This window comes from Clytia hemisphaerica, unplaced genomic scaffold (genome assembly GCF_902728285.1).
Source record: "Clytia hemisphaerica strain Z4C2 unplaced genomic scaffold, Clytia hemisphaerica genome assembly, whole genome shotgun sequence".
Taxonomy (NCBI): Eukaryota; Metazoa; Cnidaria; class Hydrozoa; order Leptothecata; family Clytiidae; genus Clytia; species Clytia hemisphaerica.
Genome location: NW_027103474.1, coordinates 15 through 19,248, shown reverse-complemented (window position 1 = coordinate 19,248; position 19,234 = coordinate 15). Strand labels below are relative to the sequence as shown.

Sequence of the window (19,234 nt, the reverse complement as noted above, 5' to 3'; positions counted from 1 at the left end):
ATTTTCACCCAACGCTGGGTACAAATTTTGAAAATTGATCATAAAATGGCTAACTTTCCTATCCCGGAAAACATGCCTTCCGCGTATCCGGGATCTTTTGCTTCTAGGCGTCTCCGGCTAAAACGGTGCTAAATCTACTTTTGTGGCGTTTGCCTTTTCCGTTGTACACTAGCATCGGAACGTTTCGCTGGGAATAAGGAAGTTAGCAATCCTACGGTATGTAGTGTAAAACTTTCGCTTGCGAACACGAGATTTTCGTATCGTGCGAACACCCTTACAATGAATGATCGAAAAATTTTTCAATCATATCACTACCCCCGGTTTTTAGTAACAAGTTGTGTATTTTACTTTTTGGCGAACATTATCGAGAGGCGGAAGGCGTTTTTAGAGTTTTTCGTTCGGCATTTTGGGCGTTTATTAGTAGGCGTTTTAGGGTTCCGCATTTTATCAATTTGAAGCGTGGGCTTAAGGGTAGATTTTGCATTCCTCTTCACACGTGTCAAGCTTTCTAGAGTCGCTTGCACTTACTAGCAACACGTCAAAAGTTTTTTAGCGTTGAACGTTTTTTTTTTTTGTATGTATTAGATATGACTATTTTGTATAATTTATGTTTTATGTATTAACATAAATTTACAGATTCAAAAAAAATTTTCTATTTGACTTTATACCCTTTCAAAAAGAAAGAGGATACGACGCTTCAACAGCAGTTTTACATGGGGTGTTTGTGTTTTCGGTATGTACAATATCTATGTTCGATGTCAAGTTCACAGGGTTTTTAAGTATAGATGTTTTTCCGGAGTGTGATGTTATTCGCGTTTAAAGTTTTACAAAGTTTCAGCTCTTCTTTCGATCCCCACGTTTCTCTTCTAGCAGTTCCATTTCAGAACAGGGAGCACCAAATTGGCAACGGGGCTATGCAGTTTTCATCCGAGGGGATCAAAACAGAAAAGAAATAGGTTACGGAAAGTCCTGGTTAGGTTAGTTAGGTTAGGGTTAGGATTAGTTAGGATTAGGTTAGGGTTAGGGCCTAAAACTGGGTAATATTAGGATTTTTATTTCATAGGATGTTAGTTTAGTTTTCGCTAGGCCTTTGGACGGCTCTACTACATGAAAGAATCAATCTGTCTCGAATCGAGATTTCTAGTTGGTCTTTTTTGTTTTGTGTCTAGGCCTATATTTCGCGAATTAGTAAATAAATAATTTTTTCGGTTCGCCGATAAGAAAAAAAGGAGATATTTCAAAAAGTGCTACCAAGGTTTTTCGGTCCATATCTCGAAGGACTTTTGTTGCCTTGAAATTTAATAAACTCGTAACAGGTTGAAACCACTGGTGAAAAAATTAACGTTATAGCATAAGTAGAAAAAAAGCTTTTTTTACAATCGCAAATTTAACCGCTAAATCGCAAATTTTTCACCAAAAATACATTCAAATACACTTTTAATTCTTAAAACAAGCAACAAAAATTTCCATAATTATATTTGACTATCAAAATACGGATTCTTGTTTCCACTGCCAATTATCTGACAACTTATTGTGCTAAGCTAACGTAAAAGACATCATTTAACGTATCTCCCCTACATTTGCTTAACAAATTTTACAAACAAAAGAAAGAAATTGTTCTCCCATTTCACAGCCAAATTTTATTTTGATCTTTCCTTTTATAAGGGCGCACTCTTTTCTATTACATAAAAGGGTCTCTCTATTTCTATTAAGTTTTTAAAAGGCAAACGATACTAGAGGTCCAGTGTCAGTGTCTACCTATCCTATGGTGATCATCGAAAAGACAATAGAAAATAAAGTTGGCGTCTTCCTAAGAATTCAGCATGGGATATTGTTAAATATACCTATAGTACATATTCTTTGACGTTGTCGAGAGCAGTATGGGATATATTGATCTTTAGTAAAATCCCCAAGTCCATTGCGAGAGGCGGGTGATGCTGTTGCATTGGGGAAGGTTCGAACGACAATCAAACTAACAAAACATTGATAGTGGACAACCAATTGAGCTCTCAAAGACCATTTATGACGTTTGGAGTGAAGAATTTTCTTTATAGAACTGCTTTCCAACGTTTGAAAGAAGAGTGTCCAGCCTGTGTTCTTCTCATACGTTGGTTTATAAAACGGGATAGAGGCTGCGTCAAAAGTTGGTAAAGCAGTTCCTGAAAAAAAATTGATATTCAAAATACTTGAGTCTTTAATTTAGAGAGCTGCAGGTTTCCACCATAATATTACATCTGTTAGACGACTAAAGTTACGAGATAGTAAGTCAGATATTGAAAGATGAAAGATATTATTATATAAACTAACAACATTACCACGTAGTATTCACCGATATTACGGTTTATATTATTATAAGAAGACTATGTTATAGAAGACTCCGATCTAGTTTAAAGTACATACCATTAGTACTGTCTTGATCTTTGCCAGACAGCTGTCTGAATAATGCCGTGTGTGAACGCGACTCTTGTGTATCCTGTTCCTCACCAACCTAAATAAAAAAGTCCGAATTCTCAAGCCTTTTCATAAAAAGCCCGGTATTTTCAAGTCTGGAACGTTACGCATTCGAATTCCAATAAAACCGAACATAATGTATACTTTGTATATAGGTGACATGGGCTATCCACCAGCACCCGTCAATATTTCAAATTTCCGTTATTCCCAAGGCAACTTGTTTCGATTGTCAATCCAAATGATCTAGCTACATTAGTTAGTAACATTCATTCATTTCGAGGTTAAGGTTTAACGAAAACTCTCTCGCTTATTCGAACTTCTATCATTCGAATATTCATAGTAAAATTTTCATTCAGGATGAAAAAATGGATTTGACACGACCAAAGTACTAGTATACTTTTCTTTAAACTTTGCTAAATTTTGAGACAGAATAAAACAAAACTTAAACCGAACAAGCTCATCTTCATTATTTCGATATTCAAAATAGAAAAGTATTGACAATGACTCGAAAGAAGTCGAGATATCTCTCTATTTATGTATTTTGAATGTCGAAGTCAGAAAATGAGCTCGTTCGGTTTAAGTTTTTTTTTTATAAAATATAAAACAAATGTAATAAAAGTTTTTCATAAAGTGGGAATATCTAACCAAACTACTTTTATAGCTTAAATGCTCCAACTTGATTTTTTTTATAATGAACTATATAGATGAACCCATAGTCTGCGGCCAGATCAGAAAATTATTATTTTTCACCCGGTTGGTTTCCAGAAACGCTACATTTTTTTATTTTCGCCTCAATTGAAAATTTTTTCAAGCAATATCCTGGCATGAAGACTTTTTTTCTTTTTGGAAATTTTGGAATTTATGATTGCCAATTACTGTATGTGACATTTTTTGCTTTTGCAGCATGCTTTCGAAAATTACAAAATGCCTTCTGCTAGGGGAATTTTTTCCTTTCGATGTTCTTTCAGATTATGAAGATGTTTCCCAGTACTGTATATATGAGATTTTTTTTTCTTCTTTTGCATTACACTTTTTTTATATAAGAACCAGTAAAATTTTTCTGAGCCTCGACTGTTCTTTTTTTTTTTGCACTTTGAGCTTCTATCATGTTCTTATTAATAGGATGTAAGTCAGGTATTTTAGGAATTATACCCAATTTTTATTACTTTGACCCCTAAATTGATTGAAATTGAGTAGTTTCAGGCTCAGCATTGTTCTTAAAAATTGTTCTTATTTTTTGGCGATTTTGAGCCTCGTTGTTCTTATAAAATTGTTCTTATATTAAAAAAAGTGTATGTTTGAAATTATGAAATTGTTTCCCTGTTTTGAAAGTTTTTTACTTCTTGACATGCATTTCAAAAAATATAACTTTTGGATGCTATAATTTTTTTTTTTTTCCTGAAAATATAAATTTTCCTTTGGTTTTCTTATTGTAAAATATTCTCAATTTTTGATGAACAAGATCAATTTTTGTAGATATACATTACCCCCTGATTTAAGAAAACGAGAAAAGAGAAAAAGTATTTTAGGTTGAAATTTTAAGATATTTGAGTTAAAAAAAACTTCAAAAAAGCAGTTTGTTTTGAAAATAGAATCAAATTTCTTTTGGTTCACCAGAGTTTGTACATGTTTAAAATGCATTGATAGAAATTTTCCTTGCTCTCGTGACGATCATGAAAATTACCAAAAAAGGTTTGTTCACCATGCAAATATCGCGAAAATAGCCCAAATCATGCCTCGAATTATTTCACCCAAACGGCTGGGTACAACTTTTGAAAATTGTATCATAAAATGGCTAACTTTCTCATTCCCGGGAAAACATGCCTGCCCCGTATCCGGGATCTTTTTGCTTCTAGGCGTCTCCGGCTAAAATCGGTGTTAAATCTACTTTTGTGGCGTTTTGGTCCTTTTCCGTTGTACACTAGCAATCGGAACGTTTCGCTGGGAATAAGGAAGTTTAGCAATCCTACGGTATGTAGTGTAAAAAACCTTTCGCTTGCGAACACGAGATTTTCGTATCGTGCGTAACCCCTTTTACAATTGATGATCGAAAAACTGTTTTATCAATCATATCACTACCCCCGTTTTTAGTAACAAGTTGTGTATTTATTTACATTTTCGGAGAACATTATGCGAGAGGCGGAAGGCGTTTTTAGAGTTTTTCGTGTTCGGCATTTTGGGCGTTATTTAGGTAGGCGTTTTTAGGGTTCCGCATTTTATCAATTTTGAAGCGTGGGCTTAAGATGGTAGATTTTTGCATTCCTCTTCACACGTCGTTCAAAGCTTCTAGAGTCGCTTGCAACTTTACTAGCAACACGTCACAAAAGTTTTTAGCGTTGAACGTTTTTTAGCTTTTTTGTATGTATTAGATATTGACTAGTGTTTTGTATAATTTTATGTTTTATGTATTAACATAGAATTTGACAGATTCAAAAAATTTTCTATTTGAACTTTAAGTACCCTTTCAAAAAGAAAGATTTGATACGACAGCTTCAAAACAGCAGTTTTACATGCGGGTGTTGTGTTTTTCGGTATGTACAATATCTATGTTCGATGTCAAGTTTCAACAAGGGGTTTTTTAAGTATAGATTGTTTTTCCGGAGTGTGATATGTTTATTCGCGTTTTAAGTTTACAAAGTTTTCAGCTCTTCTTTTCGATCCCCCACGGTTTCTCTCTAGCAGTTCCATTTTCAGAGACAGTTGGAGCACCAAATTGGCGAACGGGGCTAGTGCAGTTTTCATCCGAGGGGATCAAAACGGAGAAAATAGGTTACGAAAAGTATTTTATGGTTAGGGTTAGGGTTAGGGTTAGGGTTAGGATTAGGAATAGGATTAGGATTAGGGTTAGTAATAGGATTAGGACTAAAACTAGGGTAATTAATATTAGGATTTTTATTTTCATTAGGATGTATAGTTTATGTTTTTCGACTCTAGGCTTTGGTACGGCTCCTACTACATGAAAGATATCAATCTGTCTCGAAATCGAGATTTCTAGTTGTTCTTTTTTGTTTTGTGTCTCAGGCCTATAATTTCGGAGAATTAGTAAATAAATGAATTTATTTTCGGTTCGCAGATAAGAAAATAAGGAGATTTGATATTTCACAGAAAAGTGCTACCAAGGGGTTTTTCGGGTCCCATATCTTCCGAAGGACTTTTCTGTTCGCCTTGAAATTTAATAAACTTCTTAACCTAAGGTTGAACTACCACTGGTGTAAAAATTAACGTTATAGCATAAGTAGAAAAAAAGCTCAATTTTTACAATCGCAAATTTAACCGCTAAAAATCGCAAATTTTTCAACCAAAAATACATTCAAATATAGCACTTTTAATTCTCTAAAACAAGCAAAAAAAATTTCCATAATTATATTTGACTATCAAAAGTTACAGGCATTCTTGTTTCCACTGCCAATTATATCTGGACAGACTTTAGTTGTGCTAAGCTTAACTTAAAAGACATCATTTAACGTATCTCCTACCATTTGCTTACACAGCATTTTTAAAACAAAAGAAAGAACATCGTTCTCCCATTTCACAGCACAAAGTTAAAGGGCATTCTCTTTAAAATACATCATTTATCGTATCTCCTACCATTTGCTTACACAACATTTTTAAAACAAAAGAAAGAACATTGTTCTCCCATTTCACAGCACAAATTTTATTTTGATTATTCTACTTTTGCCAGGATAAGAGGCGCACCTCTTTTCTATTACATAAAAAAGGGTATCTCTATGTTTATATTTAAGTTTTTTAAAAAGGCAAACGAATACTAGAGGGTCCAGTGTCAGTGTCTACCTATCCTATGGTGATCATCGAAAAGACAATAAGAAAATAAAAGTTTGGCGTCTTCCTAAGAATTCAGCATGGGGATATTGTTAACATATACCTATTAGTACATATTCTTGACGTTGTCGAAGAGCAGTATGGGATATATTGATCTTTAGTAAACATCCCAAGATCCATTGCGAGAGGCGGTGATGCTGTTGCATTGGGGAAGGTTCGAACGACAATCAAACCTAACAAAACATTGATAGTCGGGACAACCAATTGAGCTATCAAAGACCATTTATGACGTTTGGAGTGAAGAATTTTCTTATAGAACATAGCTTTCCAACGTTGAAAGAAGAGTGTCCAGCCTGTGTTCTTCTCATACGTTGGTTGATAAAACGGGATAGAGGCTGCGTCAAAAGTTGGTAAAGCAGTTCCTGAAAAAAAATTGATATTCAAAATACTTGAGTCTTTAATTTAGAGAGCTGCAGGTTTCCACCATAATATTACATCTGTTAGACGACTAAAGTTACGAGATAGTAAGTCAGATATTGAAAGATGAAAGATATTATTATATAAACTAACAACATTACCACGTAGTATTCACCGATATTACGGTTTATATTATTATAAGAAGACTATGTTATAGAAGACTCCGATCTAGTTTAAAGTACATACCATTAGTACTGTCTTGATCTTTGCCAGACAGCTGTCTGAATAATGCCGTGTGTGAACGCGACTCTTGTGTATCCTGTTCCTCACCAACCTAAATAAAAAAGTCCGAATTCTCAAGCCTTTTCATAAAAAGCCCGGTATTTTCAAGTCTGGAACTTTACGCATTCGAATTCCAATAAAACCGAACATAATGTATACTTTGTATATAGGTGACATGGGCTATCCACCAGCACCCGTCAATATTTCAAATTTCCGTTATTCCCAAGGCAACTTGTTTCGATTGTCAATCCAAATGATCTAGCTACATTAGTTAGTAACATTCATTCATTTCGAGGTTAAGGTTTAACGAAAACTCTCTCGCTTATTCGAACTTCTATCATTCGAATATTCATAGTAAAATTTTCATTCAGGATGAAAAAATGGATTTGACACGACCAAAGTACTAGTATACTTTTCTTTAAACTTTGCTAAATTTTGAGACAGAATAAAACAAAACTTAAACCGAACAAGCTCATCTTCATTATTTCGATATTCAAAATAGAAAAGTATTGACAATGACTCGAAAGAAGTCGAGATATCTCTCTATTTATGTATTTTGAATGTCGAAGTCAGAAAATGAGCTCGTTCGGTTTAAGTTTTTTTTTTATAAAATATAAAACAAATGTAATTTAAGACAGAAATTTCATGGAATTTTTCAATCTGGCTGAGACAGCTTAAATTTAAAACCTGATATAAAAAGAGAACACAAAAATTCAGTTGGAATCTATACCAACTCTAAATCAGTCAGCAACAACGATGGAAAGCTATGATTTCGTTTGACTTAGATGAGGTAAAAGACCTCTTTTTAATGCTAAATGATAGAAAACGACTGCATAAAGCTCTGTTCACATTTACCTTAATAAAAACTTCTTCCAACGTAGTAACAGAAGCACCATAACTTGCGATTCCAAGCCCTTCACGATTCGATTCAATTTCAGTAAACAATTCTTCAAATTTATTCGAATATTCACTTGGTAAAATGAATGATAACTCCAGTCCTAGAAGAATAAATCAAATATAAAGATAAATCTGTTGTACAAGAAGATTCGTGACCTATTACCCTCCATGATATGCTACAAGATTTGCAGAAGCTATCGAAGAAGCTATAGTTATTCAAGCTTTTTTTAGGTCAAAACATATTAATTAGATTTTTTCTCAATTTTAGTAAAAATTTTAGAAAATTATTTTCATAAGCCAAAAGAACTTCACTATCTTTTTCGAACCTTTTTCAACCAATCAAAACCCACTCTTATAAATGAGGGGTTCTGTACACTGTGCAAGACCCTATACACCTTTACTTACACAAAAGACCACGCAGATGGTCACTTAAATAATAGAGCTACAAAGAAGATTTATTTCTTACCTATGTTACTTTCTAGCTGAGCAGTCGGCACGTAATTCTCAATCAAATTTTGCACTTGCGATGGGTCACACGTCGGGGTTTTAACCATAACCATATGATAGCCAACACCATATCTCTTCTTCAAAAACAATGACGATCCATAACACTGCACTTTCCCTGACGCCATGATTGCTATACGGTCACCTGTGAAAAGGAGGTAAGGAGGGCAAATTTACAATGAGGAAGAAAATTGACGTTCCACCTATAATGGGGGGAGGGTACCATAGTGCAGCCCTTAAGGGTATGTTTTTCTGGATTCCCAAAGTCCACTGTAAGGGTTGAAATGAGAGAAAGTGTACTCTAAGGGTGCAGAAAGTTAGAAAATTTACTCAAATCAAGTTAAATTTTCTCTGCACTATAAGGTCTCATTTCGGAGACCCTGATTTTTGTCCGCACATAGGGTAGTTTTCAGATCGAGTGCTCCACCCGTCCGTTATAGTAACGTTGAACATTCCCTTGATGCAATGATAACTATACAATCACTAGTACTTAAAAGAAAATAGGAAGGATTTTGATATTGGGGGGGGGGCTAAAGTTTAGTGACACAATGAGGGCAAACCCTGGTTTGGCCAGAGGGGTAAAATTTGATAAACTTAGACCTCTGTATTGCTGGAAAATACACCAAAAATCAACGAATTCAATCAAAAAATATATGTTATATAATAGGTTCCCCTTCCCCCGATCGCTAGGGCACTGCATAAAAAAAATACACTTTTATTATGATTAATTGCACTAAAGCAATATTTCACTAAGCACCACAATTTTTATAGCTAAACATCTTGTAAATTTAATTCAATTTTTTTTAATTTAAACTTAAGACTTGATCGTACAACTATGTAATTTAAAGATTGATAGCAAAGCCAATACTGGGAAGAAAATGATCTAAAGTGATCTAATTAATTTTCTATGGCCCTGCAAAAATTGGCCTCTAGAAGGAGTTACCCCATATACAGAATATGACCCCTACATTTCGGTTTAAACGCTATCAAATCCATAGGAAGATTTCATTAATATGTTTCAGACGACTAAAAACATGTTTATCTTGAAGAAGAAATGGGCTTTTCCAGAAAAAAACCGTATACCCCCTGTTGAGGAGGTCCATTTCCGTTCCAAGGGGGTAAGGTTTGATATGTAGCGGAATTCCATAGGGAGATACAAAAATCTGTCAAAAATAACTGGAATTCCATGGGGGTAGCCTTTTAAATCCTACTAAAATTCAGAATTCCAGAGGGGTTTATGCCTGAAATTGCCTGGAATTCCAGGGGGTTGCAGCATTTCCAGCCACAAAATGATGGACCTCCTCAACAGGGGGTATACGGTTTTTTTTTCTGGAAAAGCCCAATACCGACCTTCCGAAAAACTTAAAAAACATCTCATTTCGCCTAATCTTACAGGTCAGAATCTAAATTTGAATCAAAACCTATATTAGGGATCATATACTTAATGGAAAGTCTTTCAAAACTCACCCAATACATCAGCTTCATCCATAAAATGCGTGGTCAGCAAAATAGTTCTTCCTCTTCTTTCTCTTTGTAATAAATCCCACGTGAACCGTCTCGCTCCAACATCCATACCACTTGTTGGTTCATCGAGAATAACAACCTAAAAGTTAGCGAGACAAATTCTTAATGGTGAACACTTCATCTTTATTAAACTCACAGATTTTCTATATAAAACACTAGAGGGAGCTTTTCCTGCCCTATTTGAAGCAAAATAATTCACCATCTTGAATGAAGTGACCTCACAATTTAGCTAGAAATTTTGAAGTCATTGCAATGTCAAGTTTCAACAGTGAAAACCAAGGTTCCTAATGTGACCTACTTTCAGCAAAGATAGTGCATTATTTTGCTTCACCTGCCGTTGCTTGGAAAGTACAGAGTTGTAGCTCTATCTAGTGTTTTATATAAGATATCTGTGGTTAACTTGCTTTCCCATCAACTATTCACATCTGAATTATTTCCTAATAACACCACTTATTGATTCATCCAGAATAACAACCTTATAATACAGACAAAGAAATTGTATTCATGGCTTGGCAGCAGCTTTTAGGTGCCCCCTAAGAACCTAAGAATTCAGGTGACCCCTAAGATTTAGGTAACCCCTGGTTGGCAAATATTTTAGGTGGCCCTACGCAAATGACACGTCAAATGTTTTCGAAAACCTTTTGTGTTACATGAAACATATTTTCCTCAGGGGGGGGGGGGGTTCAGCCATGATTCCTCATTGAAAGCCCATACCAATGTTACAGTACCTAAGAGTCAACTTTAATTGCACGAATCTCTGGAGCTAGGACGTGTCAAATATCATCGTTGTCAATGCAAAAGGGAAAATTTCAAAATCCTAAGAAAGTGAGAATTTTTCTATAAGATAAACCTTTGACAACGAGATTCGGCTTTGGGTCATGAGAATAAATCTCTCCTCTAAAAGATGAAAGGGCCAATTTCATTGTCAAAGGTTCATCTTATAGAAAGGTTATAAATATGTTATAGAGTCATTTTGAGATTAGTCCTTCTGCTTTGACAACGACAACCGGTGACTTGGATTAAAGAGCACGCATTTTATATGAAGGCTGTGCTATTTAGAGGTGCAACCCTGCTAAGATATTCTTCTTAACGGGTTCAAAGCGATCAGGAAACATAATAAACGAACCTTAGAGTCACCAATCAAAGCATTACCAACGGATAGTTTACGTTTCATACCACCGGACAAGTTCCGTGATTCAGCGTTCCGTTTATCGGACAGTCCGATGGATTCGATCATCCGGTTAACTTCTTCTTCGATCTTTTGTTTACTTTTCATTCCTTTGAGTGTTGCAAAGAAAATAAGATGTTCTTCCACTGTAAGCGTATCAAACAAAACGTTGTGCTGGGGACAGATGCCTAAAAACCAAAAGCAACAAAAATAAATTTCATAAGTTCTTTGGCTTGAGGCTCACTATATTTTACAACTTCTATCCCCAAAACTACACCTTTTCCCAAAATTCGACTGTTGATCGAAGCTTTATTAATAATTATATTTCATACATAACTTTCTTCTCGTGAAAGTTTTGCCTAAAGTATTGCTTCTGAGTGCTATGGAAATCGGTTTAAATGGGACTCGAAGTCGTTGTCTTCTGATCAGAATAAATAAAACAAACGACAAACAATTTTTCTCAATCAACTCACCCAAACTTCCACGGATCTTATCCATGTTATAAATTATATCGTAACCATTGACAACAGCATTTCCAGAGGTTGGAGGGAAAAGACCAGTCAACATCGAAATTGTTGTAGTTTTTCCGGCACCGTTATGCCCAAGGAGTGCTGTGATTTCTCCTTCATAGAGGTTCAGTGAGAGATCGTCAACTGCCTGTTTTATGCCTAGAAGTTTTAAAGAATAAGATATTCTGCACGATTGCTAGTTGCCAGGCGGAATGTCGGACATAAAATCGTTTTTCTGAAAACTTGAAATCATGATTGAAGTTCTAAGTTCAACCATGCGGCTCATCCGTTTTTTAACTTTTCTTGTCAAAATCTTTTTAAGAGTTCCTTCATGCGCCCTCTAAAGTGAATGGTGTTGTTTTTGTAATGCAAATTATACATGTCATGGGCCTCTGTTAAAATTTTCATAATGACAAATATGCTGGACATTAGCATGAGACGGGTTAAGCAACCGAGCCCAGCTCAAAAGAACCGAATGTCAGAATTAAAAAAAAAGGTTTCAAAAGATGTCAATTCCAACCTGCTTCAGTTTTAAAAGTTTTTCTCAAATTTTGAATTTGAATTCCAATCTTGCGATCTTCAGGATATTCCTCAAAAGAATCGTCTTCACCCGCTTTCCGGTTGTTTTCCAAGTCATCACAGTCCGTCAAAGCTATTCTTTCTTCGTCCTACAAGAAAAGTTTCCATACAAATGTCTTATAAATCTGACTGAATAAACGAGACTTCCCAAGTCATCTCAGTCTGTTAAGGCTATTTTTTCCTCGTCCAACAAGAAAAGTTTCCACACAAATGTCTTATAAATCTGGCTGGGTAAAAGAAACTTTCCAAAGATTTTTTGCAGTCTGTAAGCTCTTTCTTCATCCTATAGTAAAAGTTTCCATAGAACACGATAAAAAAATTAATCTGACTGAATAAACAAGATTTTCCAAGGCTTCTCTCCCTTCTCTCTTAAAAATAAGTTTACCTGGAGAAGAACTTTTCCAGACGTTAAATATAATAAAAAGCACCACTCCTAGGAAAGGTTATCATTTTTTTTGAAAAAAAACTTACTAAATCTTGAACATTACACCAATACTTTTTTGAGAAAGGGAAATAAAATTTCTTTGGGATGCCATATTCACCAGGGAAAACCCCTTCAATGTACCACGTGAGTAATCCATAGAAAATGATGTCAACTACTTGCATCATTAGCACGTGGCCGAACGTGAACTTGTCGTCTATGGTCACACCTAAAAACGTAACAAAATATCGTATTTGTTTGTAGTCATTTAAGATAATCCTGGACTATTTTAAAAAGATGGAAAAAGGTTAAATTCCTTTCGACGGGAATTTCTTGTATGTTAAAAGACATCCTTCACATGTAATGAATTAAGAGCTACTCCCACGAGCTACAGTATACCTTATCGACCCTTTTTACACCTGCTCTCATTTAGCGCCAGCTCCTTATCGCATCAAAGTCATTTTTTTTCCATTTTTAACCGGTCTTAATTTAATTCCGATCCCTTGCGCCGGCCTCTTATTACACCAACGACGAAAAAATAACACCACTAAGGGCCAGTGTAAAAAGGGCCGATAATTTGGTCAAAATAGGAAAATACACCAGAGCAGTAATTTGATTTTACAAGAACCTTGATTGATGTTTGACCATTGGACACCTTGACCTTGACCTTCAAATTGACCAATCAGATAAGAGCCAAATGACATGGCAACTTGGAAATCAAGGCACGCCAAGATTTTTGACTTGACAGACATTGTGAACCAGTAGTTGTATAAGAAAAAATATGGAATGTACGTCAGAAACCATAACACACCTGTAAAAAAGATAAATGAAATTTTATAAACAAAATAAGGAGAGAAAGTTAGCAAAAAGAATTCGAAACTCGGCATAGGTCATATATTTTTTCAATATTCAGCCTGAATTTTAGAATTTAGGATTATTTTCCGAAAATATTGACAGGTGTTTTGAATGGGGGTCTTTTTCAGCCCAGAAAATCAAGGAAGGAAATGGCTGGTGAAATAAATAAGAGTCAATTGGTCTTTTCTAGAAAATAATTTCTTGGGGATTCTTAAGGATATTGGACCAGGGCCAGGACAGCAAAATAGCCAGATATGCAGGGAGCCATTCAAAAAAGAAAATTTGTTTGTTGATAAGTTTTCAAAAAGACATTTATGTCTATGAAAACATTTGTGTATAATGGGGTCATACAGTTTGAAAATCAAAACTAAACTGACGAGAAAAATGAAAGTTTTTAAAGTTTTGACCAACCGATATCTTATATAAAACACTAGATAAAGCTATTCCGTCTCTAGCAGAAACAAAATGACGCGCCATCTTGAACGAAATGACGTCACAATTTAGCTTGTGTGATCCTTGAAATGTTGAAGTCATTACAGTGTCAAACTTTATAAGTGAAAACCAAGGTTTCTACTGTGACCTACTTTCAGCAAAGATGGCGCATTGTTTTGCTTCACCTGCCGTTGCTTGGGAACCCGGGCTTGGGAAATACAGAGTAGCTCTATCTAGTGTTTTATTCATGATATGCACCATTGCAATGTCTTATGACCCAATAGCTGATTGGTTGTAAATGACGTAAAATCAGTTAATATGTCACTTTCAACCAATCAGCTGTTGGGTCCGTGGAAGACATTGCAATGGTGCATATCATGAATATAAGATATCTGTGTTTTGACTAATGTCAAGGATGAAGCAAACAAAAGTAAGCAAAATGGTCACCATTCAATAACTTTCCTTACCAGCTCCGGCAGCGGCGATGTTGGCACGATAAAAAAGAGTGGAGACGAAGAAACAAAACATGATACCAGAAGTCGCATACAACATCAAAAAAATGAAAATTAGATACCTGAAAGTTGATGAGAAAAAGATCATTAAATTTGAAACCTATATATAATATAATAATGTTTTACAGATTTCCAGGCCACCGTGCAAGCACATGGGCCTCTATAAATCGCTCATACATTGGTTTGGTTTATTACAAAGGTTAACTTCAAACAGATATGCAACAATAGTGACAGTTTCAATCATACTCAAACATTTTCTCTTTCCAAGCTAGACCGAGGTTTTCTTTAAACTCTTGTATTGTAGATGATTTAACTACTTTTTCAGGTAGGCTATTCCACTGTTCAATGCCCCGATAGTAAAGGGAGTTGCTCTGTGGTCCACGGACCCGAAAATTCTTACCAGCTCAGAATTATGTGTTCTCATTGGTCTTATTCGTTGGTTAAATTTCTTAGGAACACACGATTTTTCATAGTGATTTAAATGTTTAAAGATCTCAACCATATCACTTACCGCACGCCTATATTTTAGACTTGGGATTCCAATTCTTTGTAGTCTGCTTTCATAACATAGTCGTCCACATGTTTCGACTGTTTTTGTAGCGCGCCGCTGAACACCTTCTATAATTTTTTTGTGTTTTTTCAGTTTCGGTGACCAAATGACTTGGGCATATTCTAGGTGGGACCTGACAAATGTTAGTTTACGGAATAATTCAGGAGTGAGATACGTGAAGGCTCGTCTAATTAGACCAGCCATTGAGTTTGCCTTTTTTACTTGGTTTGATATATGTTGGTCGAATGAGAGATTTTGGTCAAAGATAACTCCGAGATCCTTTTCGAATTGTACATGTTTCAGTAAATTTCCTCCGAGTGTGTATTGATGTACATGTTTAATTATATTTGGCTTACCTAACGTTAGTACATGACATTTGTCGGGATGAAATTTTAAAAGCCACTTATCTGACCATTGCTGTAGTCGATCGATGTCCTCCTGGATTATAAGTGCATCTTCAATTGATTCTACCTTATTGACAAGTTTAGTGTCGTCAGCAAATAGAAAGAGTTGTGATTTAATTGAATCTGGTAAATCGTTGATGTATAGAACGAAAAGGGTAGGCCCTAGGACACTACCTTGGGGTACTCCACTAAGAACTAATTGTTTTTCGGATTCAACTCCATTTACTTTAACTATCTGAAAACGATCCTTCAGGAAGTATCTGATCCATTCAAGCAACTTATTTCTTATTCCGTAGGCTTCTAATTTGATTAAGAGCCTTTGGTGGGGAACTGAGTCGAATGCCTTTGCAAAGTCAAAGTATACTGCGTCAACAGCTTTACCGTTAGCAATGTCTTCGGTACACACATCTAGATAGTTTAGCAGTTGTGTTACTGTTGATCGGCGATTGATAAAACCATGTTGCTTGTTAGAAAGTAGTTTCTCTTGCTCTAGATGCGACATAATATGTGTTTTAAGAATCTTTTCCATCATTCGACACACAATGGATGTCAGGCTAATCGGACGGTAGTTTTCCGCTATATTTTTGTTTCCTTTTTTGTAAACAGGTGATACATTAGCATGCTTCCAGTCGTTTGGGAGACAACTTTCGTTGAGAGATTTTGTCATTATTAGGAAAAGCGGTTCTGCAATATATTCAGCGAGCTCCTTTAGCATCCTTGGGTGAAGTTCATCTGGCCCCATGGATTTGCTTGGATTTAACGCCTTGAGTTCCTTTTTTATAGTTTCAGTTAGTATATTTATCTCTACTTCTTTATCCGTCCTGGAATGGAATTCAGGGAGTTGTTCGAGTGGCTCACGTGTAAAGACACTACAGAATTGGCTCTGGAGTATGTTGGCTTTACTTTTGTCATCATATTTGATCGAATTTTCATTATTAGGGTTTTCGAGGAGAGGATGTATTCCCGTTCTTGCTTTCAGATTGCTGCGTACATATTTCCAGAATCTTTTTGGATTTGTTTTTGATTGTTCGCTGATCTTTTTTTCGAACTCTCTCTTGGAGCGAGTCAAGGCTCTATTAGCGGCGTTGCGCCATCTTACGTACTCCTTTCTACGTCTTTCAGTGTCGTCGTTTTGAAGTGAGATGATCCATTTTCTATGCGCCTTACGTTTCTCTTTAATTATCTGACAAATTTTTATATGAAACTCAGAAATCAGAAATCACGAAGAATATACTGATTTGAAGCCCCCTTTTAGGATTTTAGGAAAGAGAATAAAGCAGCATATTAAGAACGTTCAAATCTGAAACTTTCGAAAAAATAGGAACAATTATCGAGCTTCATTATTCAAAATTTATTAGTTTTTACAGATGAAAAAGTGTGTAATTATCCGTCAAAATGATTCAACTTTTCCCGGAACAACTTTTGCCTCTTTTACCCGAAAAAAATCAAGAAGTTTTACAATAGAAAACTTTTATATTACCCGTCAGAATGGTTCAACATCTTTCGACCATTAGAAGAGAAAGACAGACACAGCATAAGGGAACATATAAACATTGGGATGAGTAGAAAAACGAAACATTTGATGAACCAAGCCGCCCAATGCAACCAATTTGATAGTCCCATCATTTTCATCGATTCCTGGAAATAAAATAGAACAAGGCCAGTAGCACAATGACTTTAGCTTATGTGCCTAATAAAATGATAACATCATAGACCTTTTCATAAATTACGTCACGAACAACGCTTACCTCGTTTTCAAAATATTGCTATGGTAATTGATTCCAAAAAGAGTTCATAAACATGATTAGTGCTTACAAAAGTATTACGTCAGCCTGGATTTAAGATCCAGATGAAAAAATAGGTCCTACATCTAAGATTATCTCTAACTGGATGTTACCAATAATTTTTACAAGTAGCAAATTTTATTTATAGTAATGAAAGAAAACAAGATTTAGGAAAAGATACCCCTTTATCTCTGGTCATCTTCAACTAAAGTAGAAAAGCTACTATAAAGTGAGCAAAATACCTTTAATGAAGTGCAGTGAAGTGAAAGAGAAGGAACAAGGGAAACAAATCAGGCTATAAATTGGGGTAGGTTGCTGATGAAAAAGGATCCTCCCGGTCACCTTAACTCATAGTGCGGAAAGGGGTCTGATCCCCCTCCTTAAACGACCCCCCCCTTCTTGACACTCCCACCCCCTCCAACCTTTAAAAATGCCTATCCCGCAAGGATGTTCGACAAAAATAGCTAACAAATATATGTGAAATATCTTTAGAGAGAGAAAGCGAAATAATAAAAATAAACTTATTTCTTCTTTGACTCAGACTACTCTAACAGAAAACTTCCTTTCATGAAGGGGAGGGGGGTACCGAACTATCTTAACTATGGTGCGTAACCAAATAAGAGGTATAGAAAATACCTTCAGTTTTCTTTCTTTTTCATGAACGACATTCTTGGTGATGACCAGAGCTGAATAAACCAAAGACAACATCAACAGTAACGGTAAACTGCTTTGAATCACAATAATGAAATTGTCACGCCAGCCATCCGGGTACGGGAATCGTTGTAATTGAATGTCGTATAGAGTCTCGTTGAAATCTGTAAAAGAAATTCAAATTCAAGTTTTTCTTAGAATTATCTAACGATCCAATTGGTTATCTGTAGAAGAAGGTCGCAGTTGTTTGAGACACTACTTTAAGTTTTTTATTTTTGGAGAATATAAATTGGTTTCCGATATTCACCGAGTAGATTTTTCGGGAAGTCAGGAACTTGAAAACATTAATAGATCCTTATATTTAATTAAGTGTTGTCCAAAGAAAATCCGACGATTATTGATTTGTATGAAAAAAAAACAACAATTTACTCTATACTGGCAACGTCTATTCGCGGTAAACAAAATAAGATGGTGCAGTCTAAAAACTTCTGTCGAACATTCAAACAGAAGTATCCCAACCTTTAGCCTTGCTCTTGATGATAGCCATATTAACAGCATTCTGAACGGATAAGAATCCTTCATGATAGTAAGGTGGTGGACCACCAACGTCCTCAAATTCATTTCTTGGGTTGATCCCTGGGAACGTGATGGGATAGATGAATTGTGTATACCATTTCTTTGGTACGATACTACCGAACTTTTGAAGACGTTTATCGCCGAACGTTGAGCGTGCTGATGTAGGGAAACGTAAATCATATTCGACTTGTTTAGCACCTAGAAAAGAAATCGAGATAAAAATGAGATGAGAAACAAATAAAAATTTTGAAGATTTTTGCGCCTAACCAACAGGAAACCGTTATCGGGGCGCAATCAGTCCTGATTACCCATGATCCATTTCGACTGTGAAATGGCCTATTAGGAGACTGGGTTCGAGTTTACAAGGAAGGAATGGCGTCCAAATATCCACGGCCGTTGCGCCGACATGGGGATATAAATTTATTTATGTATTTATATATTTATGGGGATAAAAAGAATTTTGGCGTTATTCTCCTTGTAGATTCATTACCAGTCTCCTTATTATAAGCCGATCGCGCCATTTAAGTGTATTGTTTGTTGAACTTAATTACTTCTAGTATTTATAAAAAATGAGACAAACTAGGTGAAAGCTTTCTCGATATTGGTTGAACTGACTCGTGTTGGCTGATCTCCCGGCCGACTCGATCCAATTGAATTGGATCAATATTGACATACTATGTTCGCTAAGAGTTACCAAGAGCGATAAATGGGCGACAGAATTTAGAATGAGTATCAAGGCTGAATTCTTCTGTGAAACATTAGAACAAAAACAGAACTATCCAATCCTCGGGCAAACTTGCCTTGTCCTAAACAATAACGTCTGAGCAGGGAAACTAAATAACCGCGGACAAACTAGGGAAACTAAATAACCGTGGACAAACTAACCTTGTTTCGAAGTAAAAGTAACAGCACACAAGAACGCCTGAGAGGCGATTGGT

General features: G+C 35.7%; 1 protein-coding gene across 1 annotated transcript in view; it reads right to left on the bottom strand.

Moving 5' to 3' along the window:
• The window catches only part of LOC136798543 (phospholipid-transporting ATPase ABCA3-like), a gene marked incomplete at its 3' end in the record, with an annotated part of 30,637 nt that extends 11,820 nt beyond the window's left edge, over positions 1-18,817 (bottom strand). The window contains 15 exon segments of the mRNA XM_067055164.1: positions 6,335-6,653; positions 6,895-6,982; positions 7,786-7,928; positions 8,294-8,476; positions 9,799-9,934; positions 10,982-11,211; positions 11,497-11,691; positions 12,053-12,200; positions 12,583-12,761; positions 13,161-13,343; positions 14,287-14,393; positions 16,766-16,923; positions 17,706-17,884; positions 18,240-18,494; positions 18,787-18,817. Coding sequence (XP_066911265.1) covers positions 6,335-6,653; positions 6,895-6,982; positions 7,786-7,928; positions 8,294-8,476; positions 9,799-9,934; positions 10,982-11,211; positions 11,497-11,691; positions 12,053-12,200; positions 12,583-12,761; positions 13,161-13,343; positions 14,287-14,393; positions 16,766-16,923; positions 17,706-17,884; positions 18,240-18,494; positions 18,787-18,817 — 2,534 coding nt within the window.
• Between the last annotated feature and the right edge of the window lie 417 nt (positions 18,818-19,234).